The 25,572-nt window shown below is 38.0% G+C and overlaps 1 protein-coding gene across 2 annotated transcripts in view; it reads left to right on the plus strand.

Moving 5' to 3' along the window:
• LOC108440271 (phosphofurin acidic cluster sorting protein 1-like) overlaps nt 1-25,572 on the plus strand; it is a 75,557-nt gene that overhangs the window by 40,982 nt on the left and 9,003 nt on the right. The window contains exons 2-21 of one of the 2 annotated variants that reach the window (XM_017719062.2): nt 1,612-1,699; nt 2,387-2,476; nt 4,110-4,235; nt 4,818-4,962; nt 5,236-5,327; nt 6,611-6,688; nt 10,461-10,520; nt 11,691-11,851; nt 14,999-15,092; nt 17,326-17,406; nt 18,183-18,304; nt 18,410-18,542; nt 19,383-19,487; nt 20,344-20,450; nt 20,638-20,792; nt 21,259-21,369; nt 22,629-22,731; nt 23,663-23,705; nt 24,442-24,484; nt 25,140-25,278. In XM_017719062.2, coding sequence (XP_017574551.1) covers nt 1,612-1,699; nt 2,387-2,476; nt 4,110-4,235; nt 4,818-4,962; nt 5,236-5,327; nt 6,611-6,688; nt 10,461-10,520; nt 11,691-11,851; nt 14,999-15,092; nt 17,326-17,406; nt 18,183-18,304; nt 18,410-18,542; nt 19,383-19,487; nt 20,344-20,450; nt 20,638-20,792; nt 21,259-21,369; nt 22,629-22,731; nt 23,663-23,705; nt 24,442-24,484; nt 25,140-25,278 — 2,076 coding nt within the window. Of the gene's footprint in view, nt 1-1,611; nt 1,700-2,386; nt 2,477-4,109; nt 4,236-4,817; nt 4,963-5,235; nt 5,328-6,610; nt 6,689-10,460; nt 10,521-11,690; nt 11,852-14,998; nt 15,093-17,322; nt 17,407-18,182; nt 18,305-18,409; nt 18,543-19,382; nt 19,488-20,343; nt 20,451-20,637; nt 20,793-21,258; nt 21,370-22,628; nt 22,732-23,662; nt 23,706-24,441; nt 24,485-25,139; nt 25,279-25,572 lie in introns of both variants that reach the window. The other variant, XM_017719061.2, reaches the window with a different exon arrangement.

Genomic DNA, 25,572 nt, shown 5'->3' on the forward strand with positions numbered 1-25,572 from the left:
AAAGGGAGAGAAAAACATGGAGAGAGCACATGTGTTTATGGCAATCAGAAGTAGAAGAACTAATGAGAGGTGTGTGTGTGTGTGTGTGTGTGTGTGTGTGTGTGTGTGTGTGTGTGTGTGTGTGTGTGTGTGTGTGATTGTAATTGATCGTTGTTTCTGTCTCTCTCCTCTGATTGAACAGCACTATTTCAGGAGCTATCTCAGAGCCCTGCCAGACATTTAATAATTCAGCATGGTGACCTTCTCTTTCTGTCCAAAAAGACACACACACACACACACACACACACACACACACACACACACACACACACACAGTGCACTTTTGCTCTGAACAAAGCAGCAGTACTGTGTGTGTAGAGTATATGTGTTTATTTGTGAACTTGTGTAAATTTTCCTTTCTTAACAACTTACACACATACAGCTGTGCAAACGTTTGGGCACCCCATGGGGGCAGTTTGTTAGTTGATTTTCTGAGTAAAATAAGTAATACAACCTCTTCAGTGAACAAACTTAAATATGCCATTTTTCTGCACATTTTAATGCAGTTTCTGTTCATTAGTGGAGTTGTCGTAGATTTAAAGATGTAGGAGTTGTAGAATCTTCTTGTAAGTCACCCTGGATAAGAGCATCTGCCAAATGCTGTAAATGTATATTAAAACGAAGTATAACAGGGGTGAGGAACTACAGTACTGGAGGCCAGATTCCAGGACAATTTGGTGATTTTCCTATTCAGACACATCTGATTGAATTCAGCTAATTCATCTGATTGAATTCAGCTAAGTTTAGTAAATCTGTTAAGAGAAAGAAAATCAGCAAACTGTGCTGGACACCAGTCCTCTAGGACAGCAGTTTGCCACCCCTGCTGTAGAGGATGTGTTAACTTATTTTCTCACAGAAAACAAAAAAAGTTGAGACCTTTTATTTGCATGATTTTTTTTCATCTTTTGGTTTGGTGTGAAAGATATTAGAGAGAATGCTAAGCAAACCACAACCAAAATGCAGCGTTTATCATTTTCTGTTTTGGTCTGAGCCAAAGGAACTGAACTACAAGTATAAATGCGTGAAGATAGACCATGATCCGTCCCTGCTTTATAGGAGTGTAAGAGTGCATCGTGACACTGCGATATTACAGTGCAAATCTCTGACAGTGCATGGTGGAGAATGGACATTCTACTAATTATGCCATCTAATAAAACTGAATTGTTTGTACCTATAGCAGTTCAGCCCCACCCACTCATGCTGAAGTTACAAAGAGTGTTTTACATATATTTTACATATACATATACCTAAAGACACAGCAACAAAAACTACTACAGTTTATTCCATAAACCCAACTAAGTTTTAAAATGAGCTGTATTTAATTGAAGCGTTTCACTTAAGATAACCATCTAAAAGAAGCTGGCTCTACTGAAACACTCTACCACCCCACAGGATAATACTGTGCTATTTAAAATAAGGGAACTGTAACCAGGGAAACATTTTGCTGATCCTTAATTAGGTATTCAGATAAGCCACCTGTAGTTTGTAATGGAGAATGAAATTAAAATTACAATGTTTTGTAAAATGTTTTTCATTTTAATGTTTTAACTATTGCCTCTCTGTTTCTGACAGGCTCTTTAACCTGACTCTGAAGAAGCTGGTCATGTTGAAGGAGTTGGATAAAGATTTGACCTCTGTGGTCATCGCAGTCAAGCTGCAGGTACCAGTGACACATTTCTGGTTTTTAACTCATCCTCATCTCTTTCATTACATCTTTCATTCATTTTATCATCTCTTCACCTCTGATTCACTTTGTGTCAAAGGTCTCATAATGATCAATGAAAGATTCCAAATAAAGTGTCCAGATCAAGAGCAGCTACCCACTTCTTTACTTTATTCAGCTTTATCTTTCTTTCTATCTTCCTATCTTTCTTTCTTTCTTTCTTTAATTGCCGCTTTCGCACTTTCTCCTTGCCTCTTTGTGTTTCTTTGTCTTTCATTCTTTATTAATTGGTTTTCTCTTTTTCTATATTTGTTCTCTTTTGTCTTTGTGCTCCCCCCTTCTCTCTCTCTTGTTTCTTAGCCTTTCATTCTTTATTTATTGTTTTTTTTTCTCTTTTTCTTTTTTTCTCTTTTGTCTTTGTGCCCCCCCTCTCTATTCCCCTCCCTCTCTCTCTTTCTCTCTCTCGCTTTCTCTCTTTATTCCTCTCTCTGTATTTTTCACCTCCTCCCTCTATCCTCTGTGAATGAAGTGTTAATAATGGAGCCCTTGCTGAAGATCTGTTACCAGAAGTGTGAAAGTTGCAAAAATATTCACCATCTGCTCTATCTTCCTCTCCCTTCCTCCCTGTCTTTCTCTTTCTCTCCAACTCATTCACTGACTCTTTACTTCTTTTTTTTCCATCAGGGATCAAAAAGAATTCTGCGCTCAAATGAGATCTTGTTGTCTTCAGCTGGATTGACAGAGACTGACCTGCAGCTTACTTTTTCCTTACAGGTAACCACAGGCCTTATTACATGTATTACCACACAAATATAATATTGCTATTACACTTTAACACCTATTATATTTTAAAATATCAATGTACAATAATGACATTACTTTTAAAAAGTGGCACCAAATGTGATAAAATACGTCATTACTAATAATTGCAATAAACATTTTTTTTTACTGAAAGCAGTAATTTTGAATTGTACGTTTGTAGAAGACGAGCAACAAAGACTTTAAAATACTTACTCATTACATGTCTATTACAGTGCAATAAGTGATATTACACGATAAATCTTATATCTTATTGTATTATAATAATATATTGATTTTATAAAATTATTGCATACTACAGTATGATAAACTACACAAATGTTAAATAATTTAATTTATAATTAATAGTAATAACAGCAAATTACAATAAATTGCTCACACTCTTGCGCTAAGCAGTGTACTTCAACAATAAGCAATGGTTGCCAAGAAACTCATGGATCAAAGATTATTTATGGATTATTCCTGGTTTGGCAAAAAATGTACTCAATTTTCTACTAACCTCAGATGTAGGCAAGCGGCCAAGACATGTACTGAGCTCAAATTTTGCTTCTTTAATTTAGAACAGGAGCAGCAAGGCTAGCATTACTAATGCTAGAAATCAGTAGTTCCCAAAATAGCCTGAATACTTTCTGAAAGTACATCACCCAAACTTTTTTCTTACTAACTCTAATCCAATCCAGATCTTCATTAAACACACAGTGTGTCTTATCATGATCTGTATACATGAACAAAACTGTGGACAGCCAGACACAGGGTCTGTATTTACAACTGCTGCAGGAGTTGGAGTGCTGATCTAGAATCATGATTTTTGAGAGTAATTGTTATGAATATGGTGCTAAATATACAACTTTATGAATAAGAGACCTGGTGGTGTTTGAAATGAGCTGTGGTAGTCATAAGTCATAATATGAACTAAATGATATTTAGCCAAAATCTGTGCGACCTTATTGCCTCAAACATCTAGATGCAGTATTTTTCCAGAAAGGCTTTGAGCTGTTTGAGTTCTAGTTTTAATAACGTTAGACTCATAACATCATGTCTTCACTGATCAGCTACATCTGAGGTAAAAGGAAAATTAGGTCAATTTGATTTACTGTTCTAATCCTTTACAGGATTAAATTTCTGTGTGCAGTCGTTTGTGTCTGTATTTAGTGTGTATAGGTTTTTTTTTTTTTTTTTTTTTTTTTTTTTTTTGCTTCTCATTGCTATCAAATATAGCTGAGTGACTATCTGATATAAGATCAATACTGGATCAGTACAGATGTGTGTATGTTCATGCCCATGGTAAATTATGATTTCCACTGGAAAAGTCTCTTCTTATGTTAAAGAGGAATGATTGGATTACACAGCTTAACCTTTATCATCATAAGACATTTTAATTGCACGTTACATTAAAGGATGTGATATTGCCCTGGAGAGAGTACAAAACAAGGTCGTATATTCTTGCTGCTACTTCTGTTCTCCAGTATTAGTGCTCTTCTCATTTACAGTATAAATCCGTTTTGCAGTAAACAGCCTGTTTGAAGTGGGCTGACACCTCTCCCTCCCCCTGTTTCTCTCTCTCTCTCATTCTCTCACTCTCTGGCAGTACCCTCACTTCCTCAAGCGTGATGCTAACAAGCTCCAGATCATGCTGCAGAGGAGGAAGCGCTACAAGAACAGAACCATCCTGGGCTACAAGACCCTCGCCTTGGGCCTCATCAACATGGCTGAGGTGGAATAAGTTCGCTCTCTCTCTGATGATCTTGCTGCAGTCATAAGGCCGTTTAGAGACATGCTGTTATAAACAGAGGGTGCAAACATGTAACATAGTGGCTAAAATCACTGCCATCCACACAGTAGACTGTGGTTTTGATGTCCTGCCCAAGCAAGCACACAAAGCTATTCCAGTAAGAGTCCACGGGCAAGACTCCTAATGCTGAAATCACCTACATCTAGAACATCATTCAGTTGTAAGTTGCCGTGCACTTTACAGGAGAAGGAAAAAGTAATCAGTGGACTTCTTTCAGATTTATTTTTGGGCCATTTCTTTTGAGCACTACTACACTCATGAAGTCTTCACACGAATATATATATATGTGTGTGTGTTGTCTGAACCAAACCTTGTATCTCCAAAATGGTAACTAATGTACCTTTAATGTAAGTCAATGGAACCAGACATATTTCCAAACAGTTTTGGGCTTGGAAAGGTATTTTCAAATTATGTAAAAAAAATGGAAAACTATCACAGTGCATCCAACAACACATGGCTGTTTTGAGTGTCTCTCTCTCTCTGTGTCTCTGTCTCTCTGTCTAGGTGATGCAGCACCCTACAGAAGGTGCTCAGGTTTTGGGGTTACACAGTCAGCTGAAGGATGCCTCAGTGCCGGTGGCTGAGGTCAGAGTGTATTCTCTCTCCAGCCAGCCAATCGACCATGAGGGGCCTAAAGCCAAGATGAACGGTGAGTGAGAGAGATGCCAAATGAAAGAACTGGAAGAGTGATCACATTGATTTTTGTTAACTTTCAGGGGAGTGTGACCAGAGTCCTTACGTCAACACTTTATACATATGGACAATTGATAGGATAGGTAGACTGATAGAAAAACAAATTGCAGTCCATCCTGTCTATCTATTTTTTGTGTTAATCTGTGCTTTCTGTCTATTTGAATTGATCTTGTGTTTTTCTACTTGCTTTCTTTCTTGCTTGTCTTGTTTTTCTTACATTTTTTTCCAGATCGGTCTCCAGACATAGATAACTACTCTGAGGAGGAGGAAGAGAGCTACTCGTCAGAGCAAGAGGGGAGTGATGACCCTGTTCATGGACAGGTTGGTTGGTGTGTGTGTGTTTGCGTGTGGGCAAGAGAGAGAGAGAGAGAGAGAGGAGAGTAAAGAGAGATTGAAGCTGTCAGAGAGGTGATAAGGGAGAACAGGAGGAAACAGTTAGAGGAACAGGAAAAGGGAGGGAAGAGAAACGTGTGCAGATTTGCAAGCTGTGGCTGTGTTTGAAATAGTATACTGTGTACTGTATACTGCATACTGCAGCGGTGTATATACTATACTCGGCATGCTGCTCTTCATCAGTAGTATACATTGTAGCATCCAGTATGTGACTGAGGCTGTGTTGTACCACAGGGTAGAGGTGTGACTAGACTGCCAATATCAGTGGCTGCAGGCCTGGTTCCAAAACAAAATCACTGAGAGTGAAACAGAAATAAGTGAGGTTACACAAGAGTGTGTGGTTATTCAGAAATATATAGAAATGCGCAGCTGCCATTTGTGCACAATATGAATGAAAATGTGACTACACATTAAAGTACATGAGCTTAATATTCTCTGCTTTAATTGCTTATTTGTGGCGATTACCGCAAACAAAACTAAAAACAGTGCATTTTCCTAAGAGATGGGCAATGTGCAAAAATGTAACATTACAATAGTTCAGGATGTTTTCTGATACATAATATGTCATGATATAGGAAACGACAACAATGATGAACATGCTATTAAAACTTTGAATCCAATGATTTGTATAAAATCATTGTGCTGCACCAAATCCAGTTAAATAGGACTAATTATATTCTCGTTATAATGAAATATGCAGTTGGGAAGTGTTTTAATGATGGTGCGGAAGCTTATTGAGACATACTGATGTATAAGCACTATGTACATTAATCATAGTCTTCATTCTAAACTACCAGCGCTGTTCTACATATCTAAAAAGCTGCTTGTTAAAGCACTGGTGTTTGGTAAGAGTTAAGCTGTTAAGTGTATGGGTATATTTAGGTAAAAAGATGTGCCTGGTCAGGAGTATATAAGCCTGTCTCTAGTGAAAGGAATCCACTCCAGTGTTCTGTAATCCTGTTAAAGTCTAAAGTGTTAACAAACGATGAATCTTTTAATTACTAATTAAAAAGTAAATACCAACATATTGATCAAATACTCGAATATCTGAGTTTTACAGGCCACACCTCCATATTACTTTTGGTCACAATCAGTATGCAAGCCGTATATAATAGGCTATTTTGAACAAAGCCTGTGTGTGTCAGGTGTAACCTTGTAAGCAGGAGTGTGTGTGTAATCAGCATGTAATGGTGTATGTGTTTATATTGCAGTATCTATATGATGAAGAGGATGAGGTGAGGAAGAAGAAACCACGGCGTAAACTTGCATCCGGTGCCGCCATCACCAGAGTAAGAACACATGCAGACACACAAACACAGACAGACACATACATACACCTTGGATTGTTAGGGTGAGGAGGGGGAGGATGGGGGTATTTTTTGACAAGGACACTGTGTCAGAATTTGTGAGCATGCTGAGTTTCAGTTTAGTTTGTTTGTTTGAGACTGTGTCTCAATAGGAGCCTGTCTGACACTGTTATTAATGGCTTTCCTATGAAGAGGCCTCAGTGTAACTGTCATTACTAAACCAAACAGCAGGACCACACACACAGACACAACCCAAAATTCTGTTCATGCATTCAAACATACATCATAACTCATACACATATATTCAAAGGTCTGTAATCGTTTTCTTCAGTCCTATGAAACCAGTTTGCTTGTAGATAAATGTATACAATGACCTACCTAATCCTGTGCAACTTCTCAGCTTTCATGTAATGCATTTTCATATAGCAGCATGGATGCACTGAAATTTTGGCCATCAAAAAACTTGGCAGGTTATGAAGACCTACAACTCAGTGTCTGAATCTCAAGCTTACTTAAATAGTTGGATAGTTTGAACAGCAGCAACTCTACAGTGAAATTGTTGGTCATGTGTAACTCTTCACTGTTTTCTATGAGGTACATTAGGCTAGAGTTTGATCATTTCTATTCACCCTGAGTATGAAGAGAGAATACAACACCCAAAAAGTTCTCCATTACAGGTTTGATTATCACTTGAAAACACAAAATCCCACTCGATACGCAGAATACAGCAAAATGTCCCTGTTAGCATGCCGATACTGTAGCCTCAGTTTTTGAAATGACAAAAATATTCTCAAATGATGGTGTCAAAAGGCAAAGAATAAGAAAAATTAATGTAATTAATTGCCTTGGTTTACCAACTGTTCAGTGTAACTGAGAATGTTGCATTTAATAGCACATACTGTAGGCTACATATTGTAACCGTTTTAGGTTTTATCAAGGCAGCTGTGTTTGCATTTATTTGCCAGCACCTCCGAAATGCAGATCAAAGGGCTTGACGAAGCACAGAAAAGTAATGTTCGTAAAAGAGTGAACAGCAAACAGTAGGAAAAAAATAACAGGTCTATTTAATAAAAACAACAATGACTAAAGAAATCAGGAAAACAAATTTGTAAGAAGGTGTTGCAGCTGTCTAAGCATTGGATCTATCTGTGTGTGGTCATGAGTTCAATCCCCGGCAATGCTACAGCTGTCTGTTGCTGGGAGTCTAAGAGAGTGTAATTGGCCTTGTGCTCCCTGGGTTTGTAGGATGACACCAGTGAACCAGCAAAATGGATTCCAAAAATACAAAAGCAGCCATACAATGGTAATGCTAGATGCCCGACAGATATTAATAGGTAAATAGTTTCCAGTCTTATAGCAGATAACAGAAGGCTTCTTCTTTTTGTGCTATATTCTGAGTTTATTGAGTAAAAAAGCACATGAACGTTGTACTCCACTGAAGATAAAAAAAACCCAATAAAATCCTAATCTCATTTCTAAATAAAACATTATAATAATGCTAAAACAAGATCTGCTCTCTGCATGTATTAATATTCTGGCAGCAGCATTGTGAATGAGCAGTCTGTCTATAGTGGTTTTAGGTAACCTTGTGAATAATGCATTACAGTAATCCAGATATGAAAAAGTAGTACTTAAAACTGAAGAAGGGTCCACATCTGTCTTACACTCAATATTTTAAACTTAAAGACCCGCACACACAAATACACACGCACACAAACACACACAGGTCCATCTTTCATTATCACTCAAACTGTCAGCATAATGCTTCACTTTTTATGACACGGTTTAGCACTTCTAATGGATATGAATGGAAAACTAAGCTCCATTTAGCACCAAGGCAGTGACACACACACACACACACACACACACACACACACACACACACACACACACACACACACAGTGCATGCAGTGTGTGAGTAGTGCTGAGAGTGTGTGTAGAGTGAGGTTTAGTTCAACAGGCTGCAAATCTCTGCAGTGTCAGTGAGTGTGTCTTTGGGGAAATTATCTATCAGGTATCAGCTTTAATTACTAGAGAAATTGTATCATTTCAGGATTGAATCAGTAGTTCATCAAGAAATCAGATTTACATTATAAACATACTTAATCAGCCAAGACATGCTTGGTGTGTGAGGACTGCTTCTTCAGTTGGATCTATGAGACTAATGAATATCCAGTATTGTGTAATCCTCATGCCAAAATCATCACATGCTTTAAATTGCATCAGATCTCTAAATTTGGAGAAAAATGTTTTTAAATAATTAAATAATATAAATAAATAAAAAATCCTAGCAAATTTCAGCAGCCATCATAAAGCTAAACGTAGGAGGTGCACTGTTATAAAAGAGCATACTGATAAGACATTGTCTCATGATAAAGTTTTTGGCCTATCGTGGGTGTCGCGATAAAGGCGATCCCCAAACAGCCCCACTCCACTCCTGAGGAAACAATGTGAAGGGCTTAAAAATGATATACCCAACAGAAATACATTTTGGACCTGAAGCACCACTGCACCACTGAGGGCCACTTGCAGAATTCTCCTACATTAAACCTTTAAGGCTGATGCAAAAAACATTCCCATTCATGATGTTTAGTTTTCTCTGTTAATGTTGTGATTTCTCATCTGCTGTTGCATGTATGTGATGTAACGAAGACGTTTTTGCGCTACTCTGGTTAAATGAAATAACAATAAGCACTTGCCGATCTGAAATGCACTCTGTGAGCTCGCACGTTCAGTCAGGGTGAAAAAGATCAGGCATCCAGCAATGAAGTTTTTATAGTCATGCAAAACATGGTAGCGCACTGATACCACATGCTGGAACACTTCACTATGTGTACTGCTCGACATGCATGTAACTCCTCTGGCAGCCGATTTAAAGTAGTTTTAGGGGCCATCGCTGTATTTTCAGAGTGAATCACAACAAGGTGGGGATAATCGCTGTAGCCTTTTATATAGCCAGCCAGAAGCAAGACCCTGTGTAAAAGCAACAGGGTCCAAATGCCATGTTGGTACAGATTATTTTGCGATTGTTTCTTTTTCACTCTTTTGTTGCACTCTGTGGGTGAAGCAGATATGAGATTAACTGGTAAACAAGATGAGGAAGCACGTAGTGGCTTGTCAAATCCAGGGAATCATGAGTTGCTTTTACTAGATTCAGCAGAGCCAAACTATTCACCACCTAAATAATCAACCAGCTAAATAAGTTTGAATTCAAAATGCTAAATGGAATTGAGGATGAGCAGGGATGTAAAAACAAACAGGAAGAGGAGTTGTGGAAGAGAAAGATGAGAACTGGTCCAAATAAAGGGAACTGAGGAAGTTGCTAAGAGTGCATGTCAGCATTTGCACAATAAAGAGGAGAAAGGTAGCCACAAACTGTCTTGCAGTGTTTTATAAATGAACGCTGTCTGCGTGAATAACTTTGAAGGGCTTTAATGATGGTGGTAGTAGTAGTAGTAGTTGTAGTAGTAGTAGTTGTAGTAGTAGTAGTAGTTGTAGTTAATGAGAATTTCATTGTTATTATCTGAATAGTAGAAAATACCACAATATGAAGTTCTTGTCTTCCACCCCTACAGGCCTATGAAGACTACTATTTCTATCTCTCCTTTTTTTTCATTTTTATTTTTATTTTAGCAGTATGGTTTACAGTGTGAGAAACCACTTCTAACAAGTCTAAAATGAGCAAACAGTTGTGTCTGAAGTCTCTGATGATTTTTATCTATAATTTTATCTAAATGCGCTTTCTTTCCACAGCAACCCAACATCAAGCAGAAGTTTGTGGCTCTGCTGAGGAGGTTTAAAGTTTCGGATGAGGTAGCTGCTTTTCCTCTTCGTGGTCATTCTATCCTGCTGTATCAGTGTTGATCAGCTAAAGCCCTGCAGAGCCACAGCCCTCACCACGTCAATGTTTTCAAGTGTCGTCCCTGCGCAAACACCTCCTTAGTTGTGCTCAGTTATTTTCTGGTGGGTTTGTAATGAGGTGTGTTACAGCAGGAAAAGTAAAAATAAAAAAAGAACTCAATTATGAGTGTGACCAGCCTTTTAAAGATTTAAGGAACCTTCATGTAATGCAAGGTTCTGTACTGTTTCTTTATAAATCCAAAGAAGAACCATCCACAGAAAGATGCTTTAGGGAACTAAGTGTTTTTTTTAATAACATTGCGCAAAAAAACTTTATTTTTGCACTGAGTGCAGTGGCTCTGCAAGATCCTCTTCTGTGTGCTTTTTCCTTTTACTCATTTTTGCTATTTTTTCATGCTAACTTTAATAAATCTATCAATAATAATAATAATAATAATAAAAATAATAAGATCTATATGTACTACCATTCATATATATAATGCATCTCAAAGCTTTAAAGCTGTATGATTTTATGTTTTCATTTTATATGTTAAAATAGTGCAATATTTACGTTTTGTTCCCTGTAAAGGATGTATTATTTTCACTTAGACATTTAGTTACATATTTTATTTATATGGAAGCAATTTTCTAGCATCAAACAAATGATTGAAACAAGTAAACATAATGTGTCACCTTTGAATGAAGTAAATTCAAAGCATCAGTTTGTCATTGTTGGCTGTCGCCTCCTGATGTTGGTCCCTACTTGTCAGAACAAATTTGTACCCCTGGTAAGACAAACACAAAAGAAATTACAGTAGGAATTCTGTTTGTTTAATAAATATTAAGAGGTAAATGAAAACATACCATCACCCCTCTTCTTCCCTCCCTCCCATCCCCTCTCCCCCTCCTTCACCTTCTTCATCCCACCCCTTCTCCTTCCCCCTTCACATTATCTTTGTGCTCTCTGTGACACTGATAAAGGCTTAGTCTGATAGTGAACAGTGAAGGTCATAGATTTCCTCTGTGTTATTTGTGCTGTGTGTGTGTGTGTGTGTGTGTGTGTGTGTGTGTGTGTGTGTGTGTGTGTGTGTGTGTGTGTGTGTGTGTGTGTGTGTGTGTGTGTGTGTGTGTGTGTGTGTGTAGGTAGGGTTCGGTTTGGAGCATGTGTCTCGGGAGCAGATTCAGGAAGTGGAGGAGGATTTGGATGAGCTGTATGACAGTCTGGAGATGTATAACCCCAGTGACAGCGGTCCAGAAATGGAAGAGACCGACAGTATCCTCAGCACACCAAAGCCTAAACTCCGGTACATCTACACTTCACAAACATGCAGATAAATATGTACATACATGCACCCATATTTCCATGCATACACTACAGGACAGATGTTTGGAAGCACCCACAGCATTGTAAAAATAAATATGTACAATACATATTGCATACATAGTGCATTCAAATGTGAACTTATTCAAGGCTCCAATGAATGCCATTTACTAGATGGATGTCTTATTTGTGAAAGAATATTTCTTTCACCAAAATAAAAGTATTTAAAAAATTGAATGGTATAAATGTCAGGATTTAATAGACCTCTAGAGTAAGTAGCGGTAAGACTGGTAAAGGTGTTTGTCTTACCTGAGGTTCATGCATCAGTGTTAGAAGAAGTTAAAAAGTTTTTTTGTTTTTTGTTTTTTTTTGGGCTGGAATGAGACAAAAGTGAAACAGACAGTTTGTGTTCCTGCCAAATTTGACTGATCAGTGAACACCTTTGAGTATAGTTTAGTGCACTTTAGCCATTGCAGTAAGAAACCTGCTGTACCAAATGCATAGCAGTGTCACAAAAACAAACTCTTCTGTAGATTTTAGCAAATTAAGAAGGAGTGAGTCTTCTCTGATACAGTAGATAGAATATTGCCCAGAGAATTGCTCATTCTCTAGGTAGTCCCATTGCCAAAATCACTCCAGTGCACTAGAGATTTTGTCTCCTGTTAGTTCCCACAATAAACCATTAAAACCAGGGGGCATCAGCTTTTCACTGTCCTCCCTGACCGGAAATAGTGTCACATCTCTAGCTCCATGTATGTTATTTCACCTCCCTCTCCACCTTAAAAAATGAAATATTTACTTTTCACATGTGTAACTACCAACATTTAAGGCTTTTGCTCCTGCAAAACACTCATCGCTATTAGTTTTCTACTGAAATGAACTGAAATGTTCTTAGCGACCTGTTAGGCACTTATCCAACCAGTTGCAGTTAAACTTTATGTAAATGCTTTGATGTTGATATTTACAATTACCCATCACCTACAAAATAATCTATAACACGCTGTACATCACAAGCACTGCGCTTCATTTCATGAACAGCATATGACATTACAGTAGAATGGCCGGCTAAATTTAGACCTTTAATGAAAAGGTCACATTAAATGTGAGTGGGATATTTTGAAAAACCTTTTTTGGGTTAAACTAGATATGACAAAACATTTCATGTTTGTGTTGGTATAACTGACATGTTATATACATAATTGAGACATTTATGAAGGTTAAACGATTATGGCTTTGATATGTTTGCATACAAAACCTACAGTACATATAAGTCCACATACATTCATACATTTATACATACATATGCAGTCGTACCGACTTACAATCCCAGTGTATAGTCTGCCCTCTGGTGGTGAGGATGAGCATAATGTCCTTGGCACAGTAACCTCTAGCACACCATCATTAGCAAAATCACTATAATCAGTGAATAACTCAGTCTGTTTAAATCAGTATAATCAGCCTGAAAGAAGTCCAGTCTAAACAAACCCACTCTGGTTAATTTTAGTCTCTAGATGCAGTTCTAAACAGAACATCTCAGTGGCATGTAAACACAACACTATCCAGCAGTCTCTAATCCCGAGCACACGGCCAAGTCATCTCAAACTCTTTAAACAAAAGCTGTCTCTTTTGCAGTCAGCCTTGTCTGGGGCTGCAGCTGTGTTTGCGTGTAGAGCAGTTTTAAGGCTTTTAAAGAAATAATTTGGTAAAAAATGTACATACTTTTTAACTTTAATCCAAATGATATGATCAGACAAGACATATTTGGTGCCTAAAATTTGTTTCTTTAGTTTTGCACTGGAGCTATGGCGATATCTAGTAACGGGATGTAATGCATACCAATTAGTATCATGTAGTTTACATGTCTAAATCATCACACAGGCCTCAATATGCCTCACATTGTCAAGTAAACCTACTTATTGTGGTTTGTGGGTTGACACCGTATCCCATACTGTCTTTGAAATTATATGTTGCATAGCTTAAAACAGTAGTAGTAGCTGCTACCTTGAAGCAAGAATTGTGTCCATACTTTTGGGTCCATTTAAAAGATTACATGATGCTAAATGGTGGGGTATAAGCGTTCATTATGTGTTAGGTACTTTAGCCTCCAATGCAAAACTAATGAAGCAAACCTCAGACAAAACTTTTAAAATAATCACAGTCAACCAAATAGGGCAGCTTTCAAAGCATTTGATGCACAAAAGCTCATTTCCTCAAATGTTACACAGCACAACTGATATCAAATGACTTTTGTACTGACTTGCTTTTAAGAAAGATTGGACATTGTATTGCACCATAAAGAAGTGACCTTATGGTGCAATGCCAACTTCAGTAACTCTTTCACAAATATTGAAAAAATAGGTAATTTTGAGTCATAGTTAGACTGCTTTTGTTTACCAAGTCAGGTGGTGTGACCTCAGGAAAAATATCAATGTTTTAATATCATAATGTTTATTTATTTGGGGAAAAATAAGTATAAACTTGAGTTCAAAGACATATGGGTTTCTAGTTTATATTTTTTAGTATATAATTTTGGTGGGAACTTTACAGTGTAATATTTTTTAAAGATTTTGGCAACTTCTTGACATTTTCTTGGTGCTAAATTTTTTAACCTTATGGAGCCAGTCATGGGCTGAAGGTTAGGGAACCAGCCCTGTGACATGAAGGTCACCGGTTTGATCCCACAGTGACTGAAGTGCCATTGTGCAAAGCACCTAACCCCAACAGCTCCTTGGGATAAGGAGCGGGTAAGGCTGCCCACTGCTCCAGGCACGTGTGATCTCTGTGTGTGTGTGTGTGTGTGTGTGTGTGTGTGTGTGTGTGTGTGTGTGTGTGTGTGTGTGTGTGTGTGTGTGTGTGTGTGTGTGTGTGTGTGTGTGCGCGTGTGTGTGTTCACTAGTGTGTATGTGGTGTTTCACTGCATGGATGGGTTAAATGTGGAGGTGAAATTTCCCTGTTGTGGGACTAATAAGGGTCACTTAACTAATAGATTTTTGGAGATACAAAAATGCACTACAGTGTTTCAGTGTAGCCTTCTTAGTGTTGTTTTGTATGATATAGTTTATCTGTAGCTTTCTAGATCACTTTATTTTTAATTGGTGAGGTTTTAATGTTTTATTTTGTTTGTGTACAGGCCATTCTTTGAGGGAATGTCTCAGTCCAGCTCTCAGACTGAGATCGGTAGCCTGAACAGCAAAGGAAGCCTGACCAGAGATCCTTTCAGCCCTGTGAGTGAGAGAGCCAGCCTCTTATATATCTGTATGAGAGAGAGAGAGAGAGAGAGAGTGATTGAGTTTGGAGAAGGTGAAGAATGGAAGGATTAGTGAAATATAAATAAAGGATGGAGGATGGAAGAATGAGGTGGCGATAAAGGGATAAAGAAGGTGAGGGAGGGGGATGGCAGTTGAAGGTGGGAGGATTTGAGGAGATACGAAAGCACAGCCACTCTGTGAATAAAGCACATAGGCAGTGTAAGTGCTGGGCCATTTACAATGGTTTCTCTTATATATAAATTAATCCTGAACACTAAAGATTTCAGTTTAAGTGCAGAGTTTAACCATCCGTGCTCCACCCACACGTGTGCTTACATAGCAACTGTTGTGAACTGCGTTTAGAGTGCGCTGTGTAATGACGACAGTCATGTTGCCACCACACCGGTACTTCTGTCAAAGCCACTCCATATGAACTATAAAGAGCTCGGTTTTGTTTTAACATCCTGTTGTTTAGTCAAAAGCTGTTTATGTGCTGTCCTTTCAAGGGAGATGGATATGCTGTAATGGTGAGTCAGTTTGAACGCCACCGCACCAGAGAAGAGCGCATATCTGTGCGTTTTCTAATCAGTGAAGTATCAAAACTTAATGTTGCACACAGAGCACAAGCCTAAAATATTTTTTACATCTGGGTGGATCTGTATTGCCGTACTGTGCAAAAGTCAGAGACCACCCTTTCATTTATTTAATTTCCAGTTGAAAGTTATGGAATGAATTTCTTCCCACTCAGATGTTTTCCAGAGGTGTTTTGCATGACATGTTAAAATTAGTTTGGGACATGTTTTGCTGTCCTTGAAACGTCCCTTGACCACTATGGCCACACATCTTCACAAGATACTTGAATGAAATGATATTCATTTTGTATTAAGGTACATTGAATGTAGTTTTTTTTTCTCATGTGAGACAAGACTATGCTAGCTTGATAGCAAATCCATTGTTGTTGTTTCAAAATTGGCTAGTGTTGATTATCTTCAAACTAGCCATGATAACGTAGTCTAGCCTGGTAGTGAATCTAATAAAAAGATGTTACAGTTTCTCATTGATTTGAATGGAATTATTGCTAATATTATTTAAAGTTTGTTCAGCCGTGCAGCAGTTGGCATGAGAGAGTGGAGGTTACACTCCCACTGACTCCCACCGGCAGTGTAAATCAGTTCAATGCTGTGCCAGAAAAACAAAGCCCTTCATGGTCAATCTGCTAACATCCCAGATTGATGTGTCGGACATCGTTTTAATATACTTTAGCCCAAACTCTGCCAGTATCCAGTACTGAACAGGCCAGTGGCTAGTAATGTCTGTTTCTATGTTAGCAGTTGCAGAGTATGATCATTTTCTGTCATGATAGTAGAGACAAAAATTACCAGGTTTTGGTATTTAGAATGCAATGTTACCGTATACTGAAAATGTTTAAAGAAGGTACTGATACGTATTAAAATCGTTTCACAACATGTATTATGTTGATAAACTTGAATTTATTGAACCTCTTGTAATTCAAAAAAGTTCTCTGTACTTTAGTCCCTACCTTCTCCATTCAGTAGTTAGGTTTCCCTACATACATCATTGCATGCAAACCTCTTGCATTTTTATAGCACCCAAAAAAAAAAATTAACAACAAATAAAAGCAAAAGCAACTCCCTCCATGCTTTTCACGAATCAATGTGCTGCCAAACACACTTCTCTTTGAAAGGTTAGAAACCTTATATTCATTTCGAAAGAATATTTAAAATTACTGGTCAAATCTGACCAAAATCGCATAATTATTTTAACATTACATTTTTCAGTGTGTTTGGATTACTGTGCATATCTCTACATCAAGGGGAAGCTTTTTCCTGCTTGCAACTTTACCAGCAAGCTGATTGGCTCATTTTATTGACTGGAGTATTATAAGCTTTCCCATTCATTTTCCAACCAGTGGCCTGGCTTCTTCTTTGTAACATCTTTGGCACACATTACACGTTGCAGCTGTGTTACTCCAGCACGTGCTTTGCTGAGGGAATGCGGCAGTGGGCAATTCATTTCCACCATGATTATAATCGTATATCCAGTTATATCCATCCCTATTCGGCATCTGGCAAAAGAATGTTAATAGTGGTCAGATTTGCTGGTAATCTTTATGTGAAGAAGGGTTTGAAATGGTGAAATGTGCCTGTGGACTGAGTGTTGACTGCAGTGCCCCGTGATTCTCCAGCAGGGGGAGCAGCCGCCTTCTGATAAAATGAAGCATTCCCGCAGTCGTAACCTGGAGGAGGCTCAAACTGAAACAGACACACTGGTGAGACATTGGCCTACACCAAACACCCAGACGTTAAAGATGGGGGGGAAATGGCAAAATATAACACCACAAAGCTCTCTTTATAAGGAAACATGCAGCATTTCAGGTGGTTCCTCATTAAGCTGCTTGGGAGAACACAGAGAAGGTGTAGAACTGTGTCAAGGCTAATAATTTCATGTTTAGCAGTTTTGTGTCTTCATTTTGATTCTGAAATGAGAAAAATAGGAGGCTAAAGATAAGAAAAAAATGATTCTATGAGTAAGTTTGCCAATATTTTAGAGTGGTAATGTTTTAATAGAGTTAGGTAAAGCGTAAAATGATGCAATATTTCATGATTGTCTATTTCTTCCTATTATGTGCTGCTCTCACACACACACACACACACACGTGTTGGTGAACTCTCATAACTCATATGTAAATTAGTAATTTGGCCATATCTGCCATATAATTGCAATTTAATGTTTGTATTTTTTTATTGTAATTCTTAAAGTACAAACCTAATGCATATGATTGGCTGATTTAGGTGTTCAGCTTCCTAGCTGTTATTACTTATTGGCTTCTAACTGATGACAGACACTGCATACACTCAAACATTACTCACTGCAGCCCTCCACCTAATGGATGAGAACATATGATTGAGGAAGCTAAAAATTGTGGAAAATGATTGCCATCAGCTTAAATAATTACCATCAGGTGATTCATGTAATAGTTGTGACAGTTCTAATACGAATCATCTGTAGTAATTAAGATAAGTATGTATGTGTGTGTATGTTTAGGAGATCAATGATCAGGAGCTGTTTCCGGATGTCGCCCCTGCCATCACTGTGTCTGTGGCTGAGAAACCTCGTACACCTCTAAAGAGCAGCAAGAGTGAAGGTCAATCCATGCCCTCTCCCAGGTCAGAACAGTGAAGCAGTCACAGACATTAAATATCTTTAAACTGTCATTATCACTTCAGATCCTGATGATACAAATGTCTGCGAAACATGTGCATGTGTTTTAGGTTGGATGGGGCGCACACTCCCCGACAGAAGCGCAGTACTCCAATGAAGGAGCGGCAGCTCTCTAAACCGTTGAGTGAAAGAACCAACAGCTCAGACAGCGAGCGGTCACCTGAGCTTGGACACAGTACACAGGTAACCCTTCACACGTACACATTGGGCTCATCATTTGTCATATTATTAATCTTTGTTATTTTTATTTATTACAGTGCTAATTTTGAATTGTATTTTTTTTTCAATATTTTAGTTTTGGAGTTTTAGGGATGGCTCAATACCACATTTTCTTAGACTGAAACTTTAGCTTTAAAATGAGCCAGTTTTAATTGAAGCGCTTCACTTAAGATAAGCATCTGTCATCACAGGAAGAACTACACAGCTAACTTCATCACATCTCCTGGTGTGAGTGACTGCTGTTTCAGGATAGTTTTGTTACAGGATTGGATCACATTATACTTTTCCCTCAAGTCAGTAATTTCAACTGATAGTGGCCCAAGAACTGTTTGTTCTGGCTCTGTGTTTGTTCTCGGCCCATCCTACTCTCTGTCTGTCTGTCTATCAGTTATTCAGTTAATAAATAGTGTCTGTGGATAATTTGAAGCCTGTTACACTGACTTTGAATAACAAATTTCAATCAGTTTATATACTTATCTGCTACAGAATCCATTTTATTTCTAAAAACATTGATTCCATAATAACGAACAGTAGAGAGTGTACACAAACAGACATCAAGAGCACTAGAGCTGCCTTCATACTCCTGATTTTCTCCTACAAAATGTCATATTTTGCCTTCCATTTCTCTTTTTCTTTCCTTGCTTTATCTGTTCTCTCTGTGTCAGTGGAGGAGGAGTGGGAGAGCAGCTAAATAAGGAATGTTAATGCACTGTTTCATCTTGATCCACAGATTCAGCTTGAATTATTAATGTTTGGCTGAGTCATCTGAATTGAACCTCATCGTGTGTGTGTGTGTGTGTGTAGGTGCTCAGGAAAGCTGTGTATGATCAATTGAACCAGATTTTGTTGTCTGATGCTGCACTACCCGAGAGCGTCATCCTTGTTAATGGCACAGACTGGCAAGGCCAGGTACGTGAATGTGTGGTGATTATACTAAATGCACTTTAATACTCTAATTATAGAGGCTGCAGTGCCAAGCTGGTGTGTTTACTTAATCCCTAGAGCTTCAGTGTAGCGTTTTGTATGTGTGTAAAGGGGTGTGTGTTTTTTCGTGTTGTGAGGACACAAAGGCTCTAATTTTATAGGAAAACCAAAGAAAGTTATGGCAGCAAGTATAGATGTTTTATTTTTCTTCCATTTCTGTTACCATCTTTATTTTTGGTTACTAAGGTTAAGGTTCGGATTAGGTTAGGTTTAAAAAAACACCTATCACACACAGGTGCATGTTATTATTACATATAGGTACTTACATACAGTAATACATATGGAAAGTTATTATTACATATAGATATATTTACATATTGCTGCTGTTGGAACAAAACCTTGCATCACCTCAAAAACTCATTACCTTACAGGAGAAGGAAGAAACATTCTTACGTTTCACGTTAAGAAAGTTAATGTAGAAAGATTTTATTGTACATCATTTTTGACCATATCTATCGAAATTGTAACACCAGGTAATATGCCATTTTGAAAATTTTGGAAATGTTTTTTGTGACAGCAAATAAATACATTGTGTGTTTGTGTCCATACATATAGGGTATGTATTATAGAGATAATTATATATAACTAATATGGGACATATTATATTTAAATATAGGTACTTATACATTATACATATGACAAAACACACAAAACCAAACAAACAAACAAAAAAAACCCCAACAATCTCTCTCTCTCTCTCTCTCTCTCTCTCTCTCTCTCTCTCTCTCTCTCTCTCTCTCTTTCTCTCTCTTTCTCTCTTTCTCTCTCTGTGTGTGCACAGTATGTAGCAGAGCAGTTGCAGGTCCAGAAGCACCCGGTTGTGTGTACATGTTCAGCAGCAGAGATTCAGGCTGTGCTCTCAGCTGTTCTTACTCGCATACAGAAGTTGTGAGTCCCCGTCTCAAACTCATCGTTCTTCACCTTTTATACAGTTTCTCATTTTTTAAATCAACACTTTCTCTTTCTCTCTCTCTCCCATCTCTTTCTATCTGTCGGTCTCTCTCTCTTTCTCCCTCTCTTTGTTTCTCTCTTTGTCTGTCTATCTGACTGTCCATCTGTCTCTCTCTCTCTCTAGCTGTAACTGTAACTCGTCCATGCCGCGGCCGGTTAAGGTGGCAGTGGTCGGAGCTCAGAGTTATCTCGGTGCAATCCTGCAGTTCTTTGTCAGTCAGCTTGCGAATAAAACGTCTGACTGGCTCAACCACATGCGCTTCCTTGTAGTTCCACTGGGTAAGCAGACAATGTATTGCAATTCTGGCTTTAGAGTAGCTCCTTAAACTGTTATTACCTATGCATGTTTCTCCTTTTATAGATAGCAGCATGTCAAACAGTGTAACAAACAACATTAGCAGGTCTGTTTGACATTATTGAACAACGCAATGCATTAAGCCTGCAGGTTACACAGTGCTAATTAGTTGGATAAAAGCTTTCATTACTTGTTAGCTACACCAGCCTCATAGCTCAAGTTCTGCAAACTCCAGATACCAAATATGTCTTACTGATCAACAACATTTGGGGCGAGAAGGTATAAATTATATCTTTTTTCAAGCTATTACTTTAATGAAATGTCAAGTCATTGTGATGGAATCTTTGTGGAGGAAATAGCAAATTTTAGTTGAACTATTTTAGATAGGCCACCCAGCTTCTGTCTATTTAGTTAATCTATTTTTGAACATGTTTTTCCCTCTCTGTCCAGGTTCCCATCCTGTTGCTAAGCACCTGGGTGCCCTTGACAACCGCTACAGTTCTGCTTTCCTGGATGGACCGTGGAGGGAGCTGTTCAGCCGCTCCGAACCTCCACAATCAGGTACACGCCCACCCAAACTCGCACTGATTTTACAAACTCTTATGAACCTACACATTCGGAAATGAGCACACAGGCACAAACTGTACATCATAAAATCAGTACATAAATGTTTGTCACTGTACAAGTGGAATGAGAGAGATCTGTCAAGTATTGTACGATGTCTGATTTTTTTTTTTTTAGTACGTTGGATAACTTGAGCGTTTACTTTTGTTCATTTGAATCGCTCCTCATCTCTTCCCCTGTTAAACATGCTCAGTTTTTGGTTATCTGAGAAACCTTAACAGCTTGTGTCCTCCGCACTTAAACATTCTGCCCCAATGCATTTTCATTCCAGATAGCAGAATAGCAAGTGATTAGAACACGACTAGCACCAAAGCAAGTTACGCTGAATTGGTTTCGAGTTACAGATTACAAGAGGCAGCTGCTTAGAGACGATCAGTCTGGCAAAAGCAACTTTATATTGTGAGCCTATATAGTTCCGTCTGAACAAAAGCTCTTGAATTAAACAGTGGAAGTTCACGTGCTTCTCGCTGACAAATCGCATGGGGAGAACCCAGAAAAAACAGAAACGTATGCAGTGCATGTAGAGCACAGCAGCTGCTGCAACCCTGTTCTCTTACATGGATTTAAAAATAGTCTGTTTTCAGCAGGAATTAGAAGCTGTTGCAAAAAGTCTGTCATACTTCACAGAAATATTTAATTCAAGAAGCCTATTTTTAGAATCGACTTTCTAAGACTAGCCTACTTAAAGTGAAATTCCACTAATTTTTAAAGATTTTTTTATTTCTGCATAATTCAGTGGGTAGGATGCGAAATGGTTTATTGTAGAGAAACACTGGAGACAATATACAACCATTTTATTTACTGTCTAAAACCACCAGTGAACCTACATGTGTCTGGTGATTTTTTTTTTTTTTTTTTTTTTTTAAATATGTAATGCCTATAGTGATTTCTTAGGGGACTATTTTGCATTACAGCTCCCTGCATGTATCTCTTTACTCTTTTTAGAAATACGTTGTAGGCTAAATCTTATTGTAAAGCTGTCAGAGAACAATGGCCATGGTATTAGGCAGCTTGTTCAAAAGCATTTGATGTTATAACTTTGGTTTTAGAGGCATCAAAGGTTTCAGACATCTGGTTCCTATCAGCACCACTATGAACAATTCTGAACGATATTCTGATTCTCTCTCTCTCGCTCTCTCTCGCTCTCTCTCGCTCTCTCTCGCTCTCTCTCGCTCTTCCCCTTTTTCTCTCTATAGATGTATTGGACGTAGCTGGGCGAATAGCTCAGTACATCAGCGAAGCCACACTAACCCACCAGCTGCCCATAGCTGAAGCCATGCTGACCTGTAAACACAGGACGTGAGTGGACCAACACCTGTCTTTCTTAAGGCTTTAAACAACTGGGTCTACAGATAGAAACAGAGCTGGAGACAGAGAAAAAAATAAAACTGTGCAAGACAGTATATGTTCAAAAGTTTGTAGACACCTGCTCAATTAACCTCTTTTTTCCCCCAAATGCAAGGGTAGTAATAGGGAGTTTGTCCCTCTTTGCTGCATAATGGCCTCTACTTTTCTGGGAAGTATTTATACTAGAACATTGAAACATTGCTGTGAGGATGTAGTAGCATTCAGTCATAAGAGCATTGGTGACTTTAGGTACTGATATTGAATAATTAGTTCTAGATCTTAAATTCCACTTAAAATCATCATGGGATCTATTACCCCAGAGAACACAGTTCTTCTGCCATACAGGTCAATGTTGAGGTGCTTTATATCCCTCTAGCTGACACTTGGAATTGGGTATGGTGGCCTTAGCCTCATGTGCAGCTGCTCCAGAATGCTTCGTTCTACTGACAGTGCTTTTCTATGGAGATTATACAAGCTGTGTGTGTAATCGAATGCCTGTGTTGCTCAGTTTGTTAATTAGAAGGAGTACTTGGCTACTTTTGGATGTAGTGTATATTAGGATATCTATAAAAAAATACACAATTAGACACCTTAAACAATGTTGTGGGTTAACACTTATACCTCCTTAGCTTAGTTTTAGCACAATCTGCCATCACCCAGTGCTCCAAACTTTAAATATAAACTATCATATAACTTAATACTATTACAGACTATTATGGTATTATGGATGATCTGTATTTTATTTGTTAGCAGATGAGTTGTAATTGTGTAGAAACTTTGACTCTACAGAATTATCTCATTATCTGTTACTCTTAGTTTGTCAATGCAGTTTTATGATGGTTGTTTTATATATGTTTACTTCCTTCTCACCTCTCTCTGGCAGGCGGGATGAAGATTCCTATCAGAAGTTTATCCCTTTTATTGGCGTGAGTGACTGTTAAACACATTATGACATGACATAATTAGACAATCACTGACTTAAGCCCTATTTAGATGGGATTAGTTTTCCATGGGGGAGGTGCAGTAATGCCAGTTTTACCACAGGATGTCTGTAATGTTTATGACCAGTACACAGAGGATAGGAAAAATACCTATATAAATGACATTTGCTTGGCTCACGCGTGCTGCCTTTACTTCAGGAACAAGCTAAAAATGTTTACCCTAGCCGTTACCTGTCTTAAATGGACAAGGTGTTTCATTCGCATTGTCATTTGTTTGGGAATTCACATCAAACGGTCAACTTCACCACATAACATTTTTCTGTCATTCTTTTCTGAAATTATTTTTACACATTCTGAGTTGTACTTATGAGACATGACTGTAATGTTATGTGCCTTGATTTTAGCTGGAGAGAACATAAGTGTTCACAACATATGTTAGCATTTTTGACCAACATGTCAATTTGCATGGGATTAATGTAACCTGAGGAAATTTTTATGGCTCAGTTTAAGGAACCTAAAAGGCAGCAGAATCATTAGTGAAGCCAAAGCATGTAGTCAGTAAAAAGTACTGGACAGGAAAAAGCATTTAAAAAGCGTTTGGACAGGACTTAAATCACTGAGAAACACCAATAACAATTAAGTTACCTCATCTCCTCATGTAAAACTAAGCTCGCCCAAATAGGCCTATAGAAAGTATAAATAACTTTGAACTGTTTTGCAGGTGGTCAAAGTGGGGCTCATTGAGCCGGGCCAGTTGTCTACAGGTTAGTGTGACCATTATTGCTTTTTTTTGCATTTCCGTTAATGAGTTATAAATGTAACATTGATTAATTATAAATATAGGTATACTACTAGATATACTTAAAGTAAAACACTGAATTGTAACTTACAGTTAAGGAACATTTTGTAGAGAGAGATTTCAAATTTTATGTGAAGTTTTAATGTAAGTTTTAGTGTAAGTTAATGTAAGAAGACTTGATTCCACGAAGCATTTCTGTTGGTCCATTCATCATGACATTTTTATACGAAGGGCAGCTTTGGGTCAAATTATGTAGAAAAAAAAAAGATGTACACAAAGGTTTTTTTGGACTGCAACAATATGTAAAACCATAGAGGTAAACTGGTAATCATATTATTGCTATCCAAATAAAAATAAAAGTGTATACATTTCTTTTTCAGTTTTTATTTTTATGCATAATTTGATTAGAGAAGCTGCCCTTTACATTGTGTGAACATTTCATGATGCATGGGCCAATAGAAATGGTCCCAAATTATTTTGAATAAAATCAATTTACATTAATTTACATAAAAACGAAAACATTTTGCCTTCTCCTGTAAAGTTACTGTTTCGGAGAAAAGAAGAACAGTGATGATATGTAAATTTAAAACATAGCTGTAATGTTCTCTTGTTTCTGTTAGGTGATGGTGAAGACGGTGTGGCTGTGAATTTGGCCGTCCCCTCGACATCTCCGCCCTCTCACAGTTCTCCTGCCAGTCTTAAAGAAACAGCAACGCCCCCTTCTTCTCCTTCTATGGGTGCAGTTTTAGCAGTACAAGGGTGAGTGTTCAATAAAATCCAGCAACTTTTGGCCAGGATTTGCAGAATGATTTGCAATTGTTTGTTAAACTTTTATAGTTTGTTAAAAAAACCTTTTTCCCAGTCACTGATCTAATTGGTGTATGTAAGCTTCCATTACTTGTTAGCTATAGTGGCCTCTCAACTCTAGTAGTGAATTTCTAGTGAGGAGAAGTTCCACTCATTAGTGTCTGCAAGGTCAGTCAGGTGTTGGAGACCTGGATTCCTGTGTAGCTTTTGTGCCAAATAATAGATGATACATGCAATATTATCTGT

This window comes from Pygocentrus nattereri, chromosome 2 (genome assembly GCF_015220715.1).
Source record: "Pygocentrus nattereri isolate fPygNat1 chromosome 2, fPygNat1.pri, whole genome shotgun sequence".
Classification (NCBI taxonomy): Eukaryota; Metazoa; Chordata; class Actinopteri; order Characiformes; family Serrasalmidae; genus Pygocentrus; species Pygocentrus nattereri.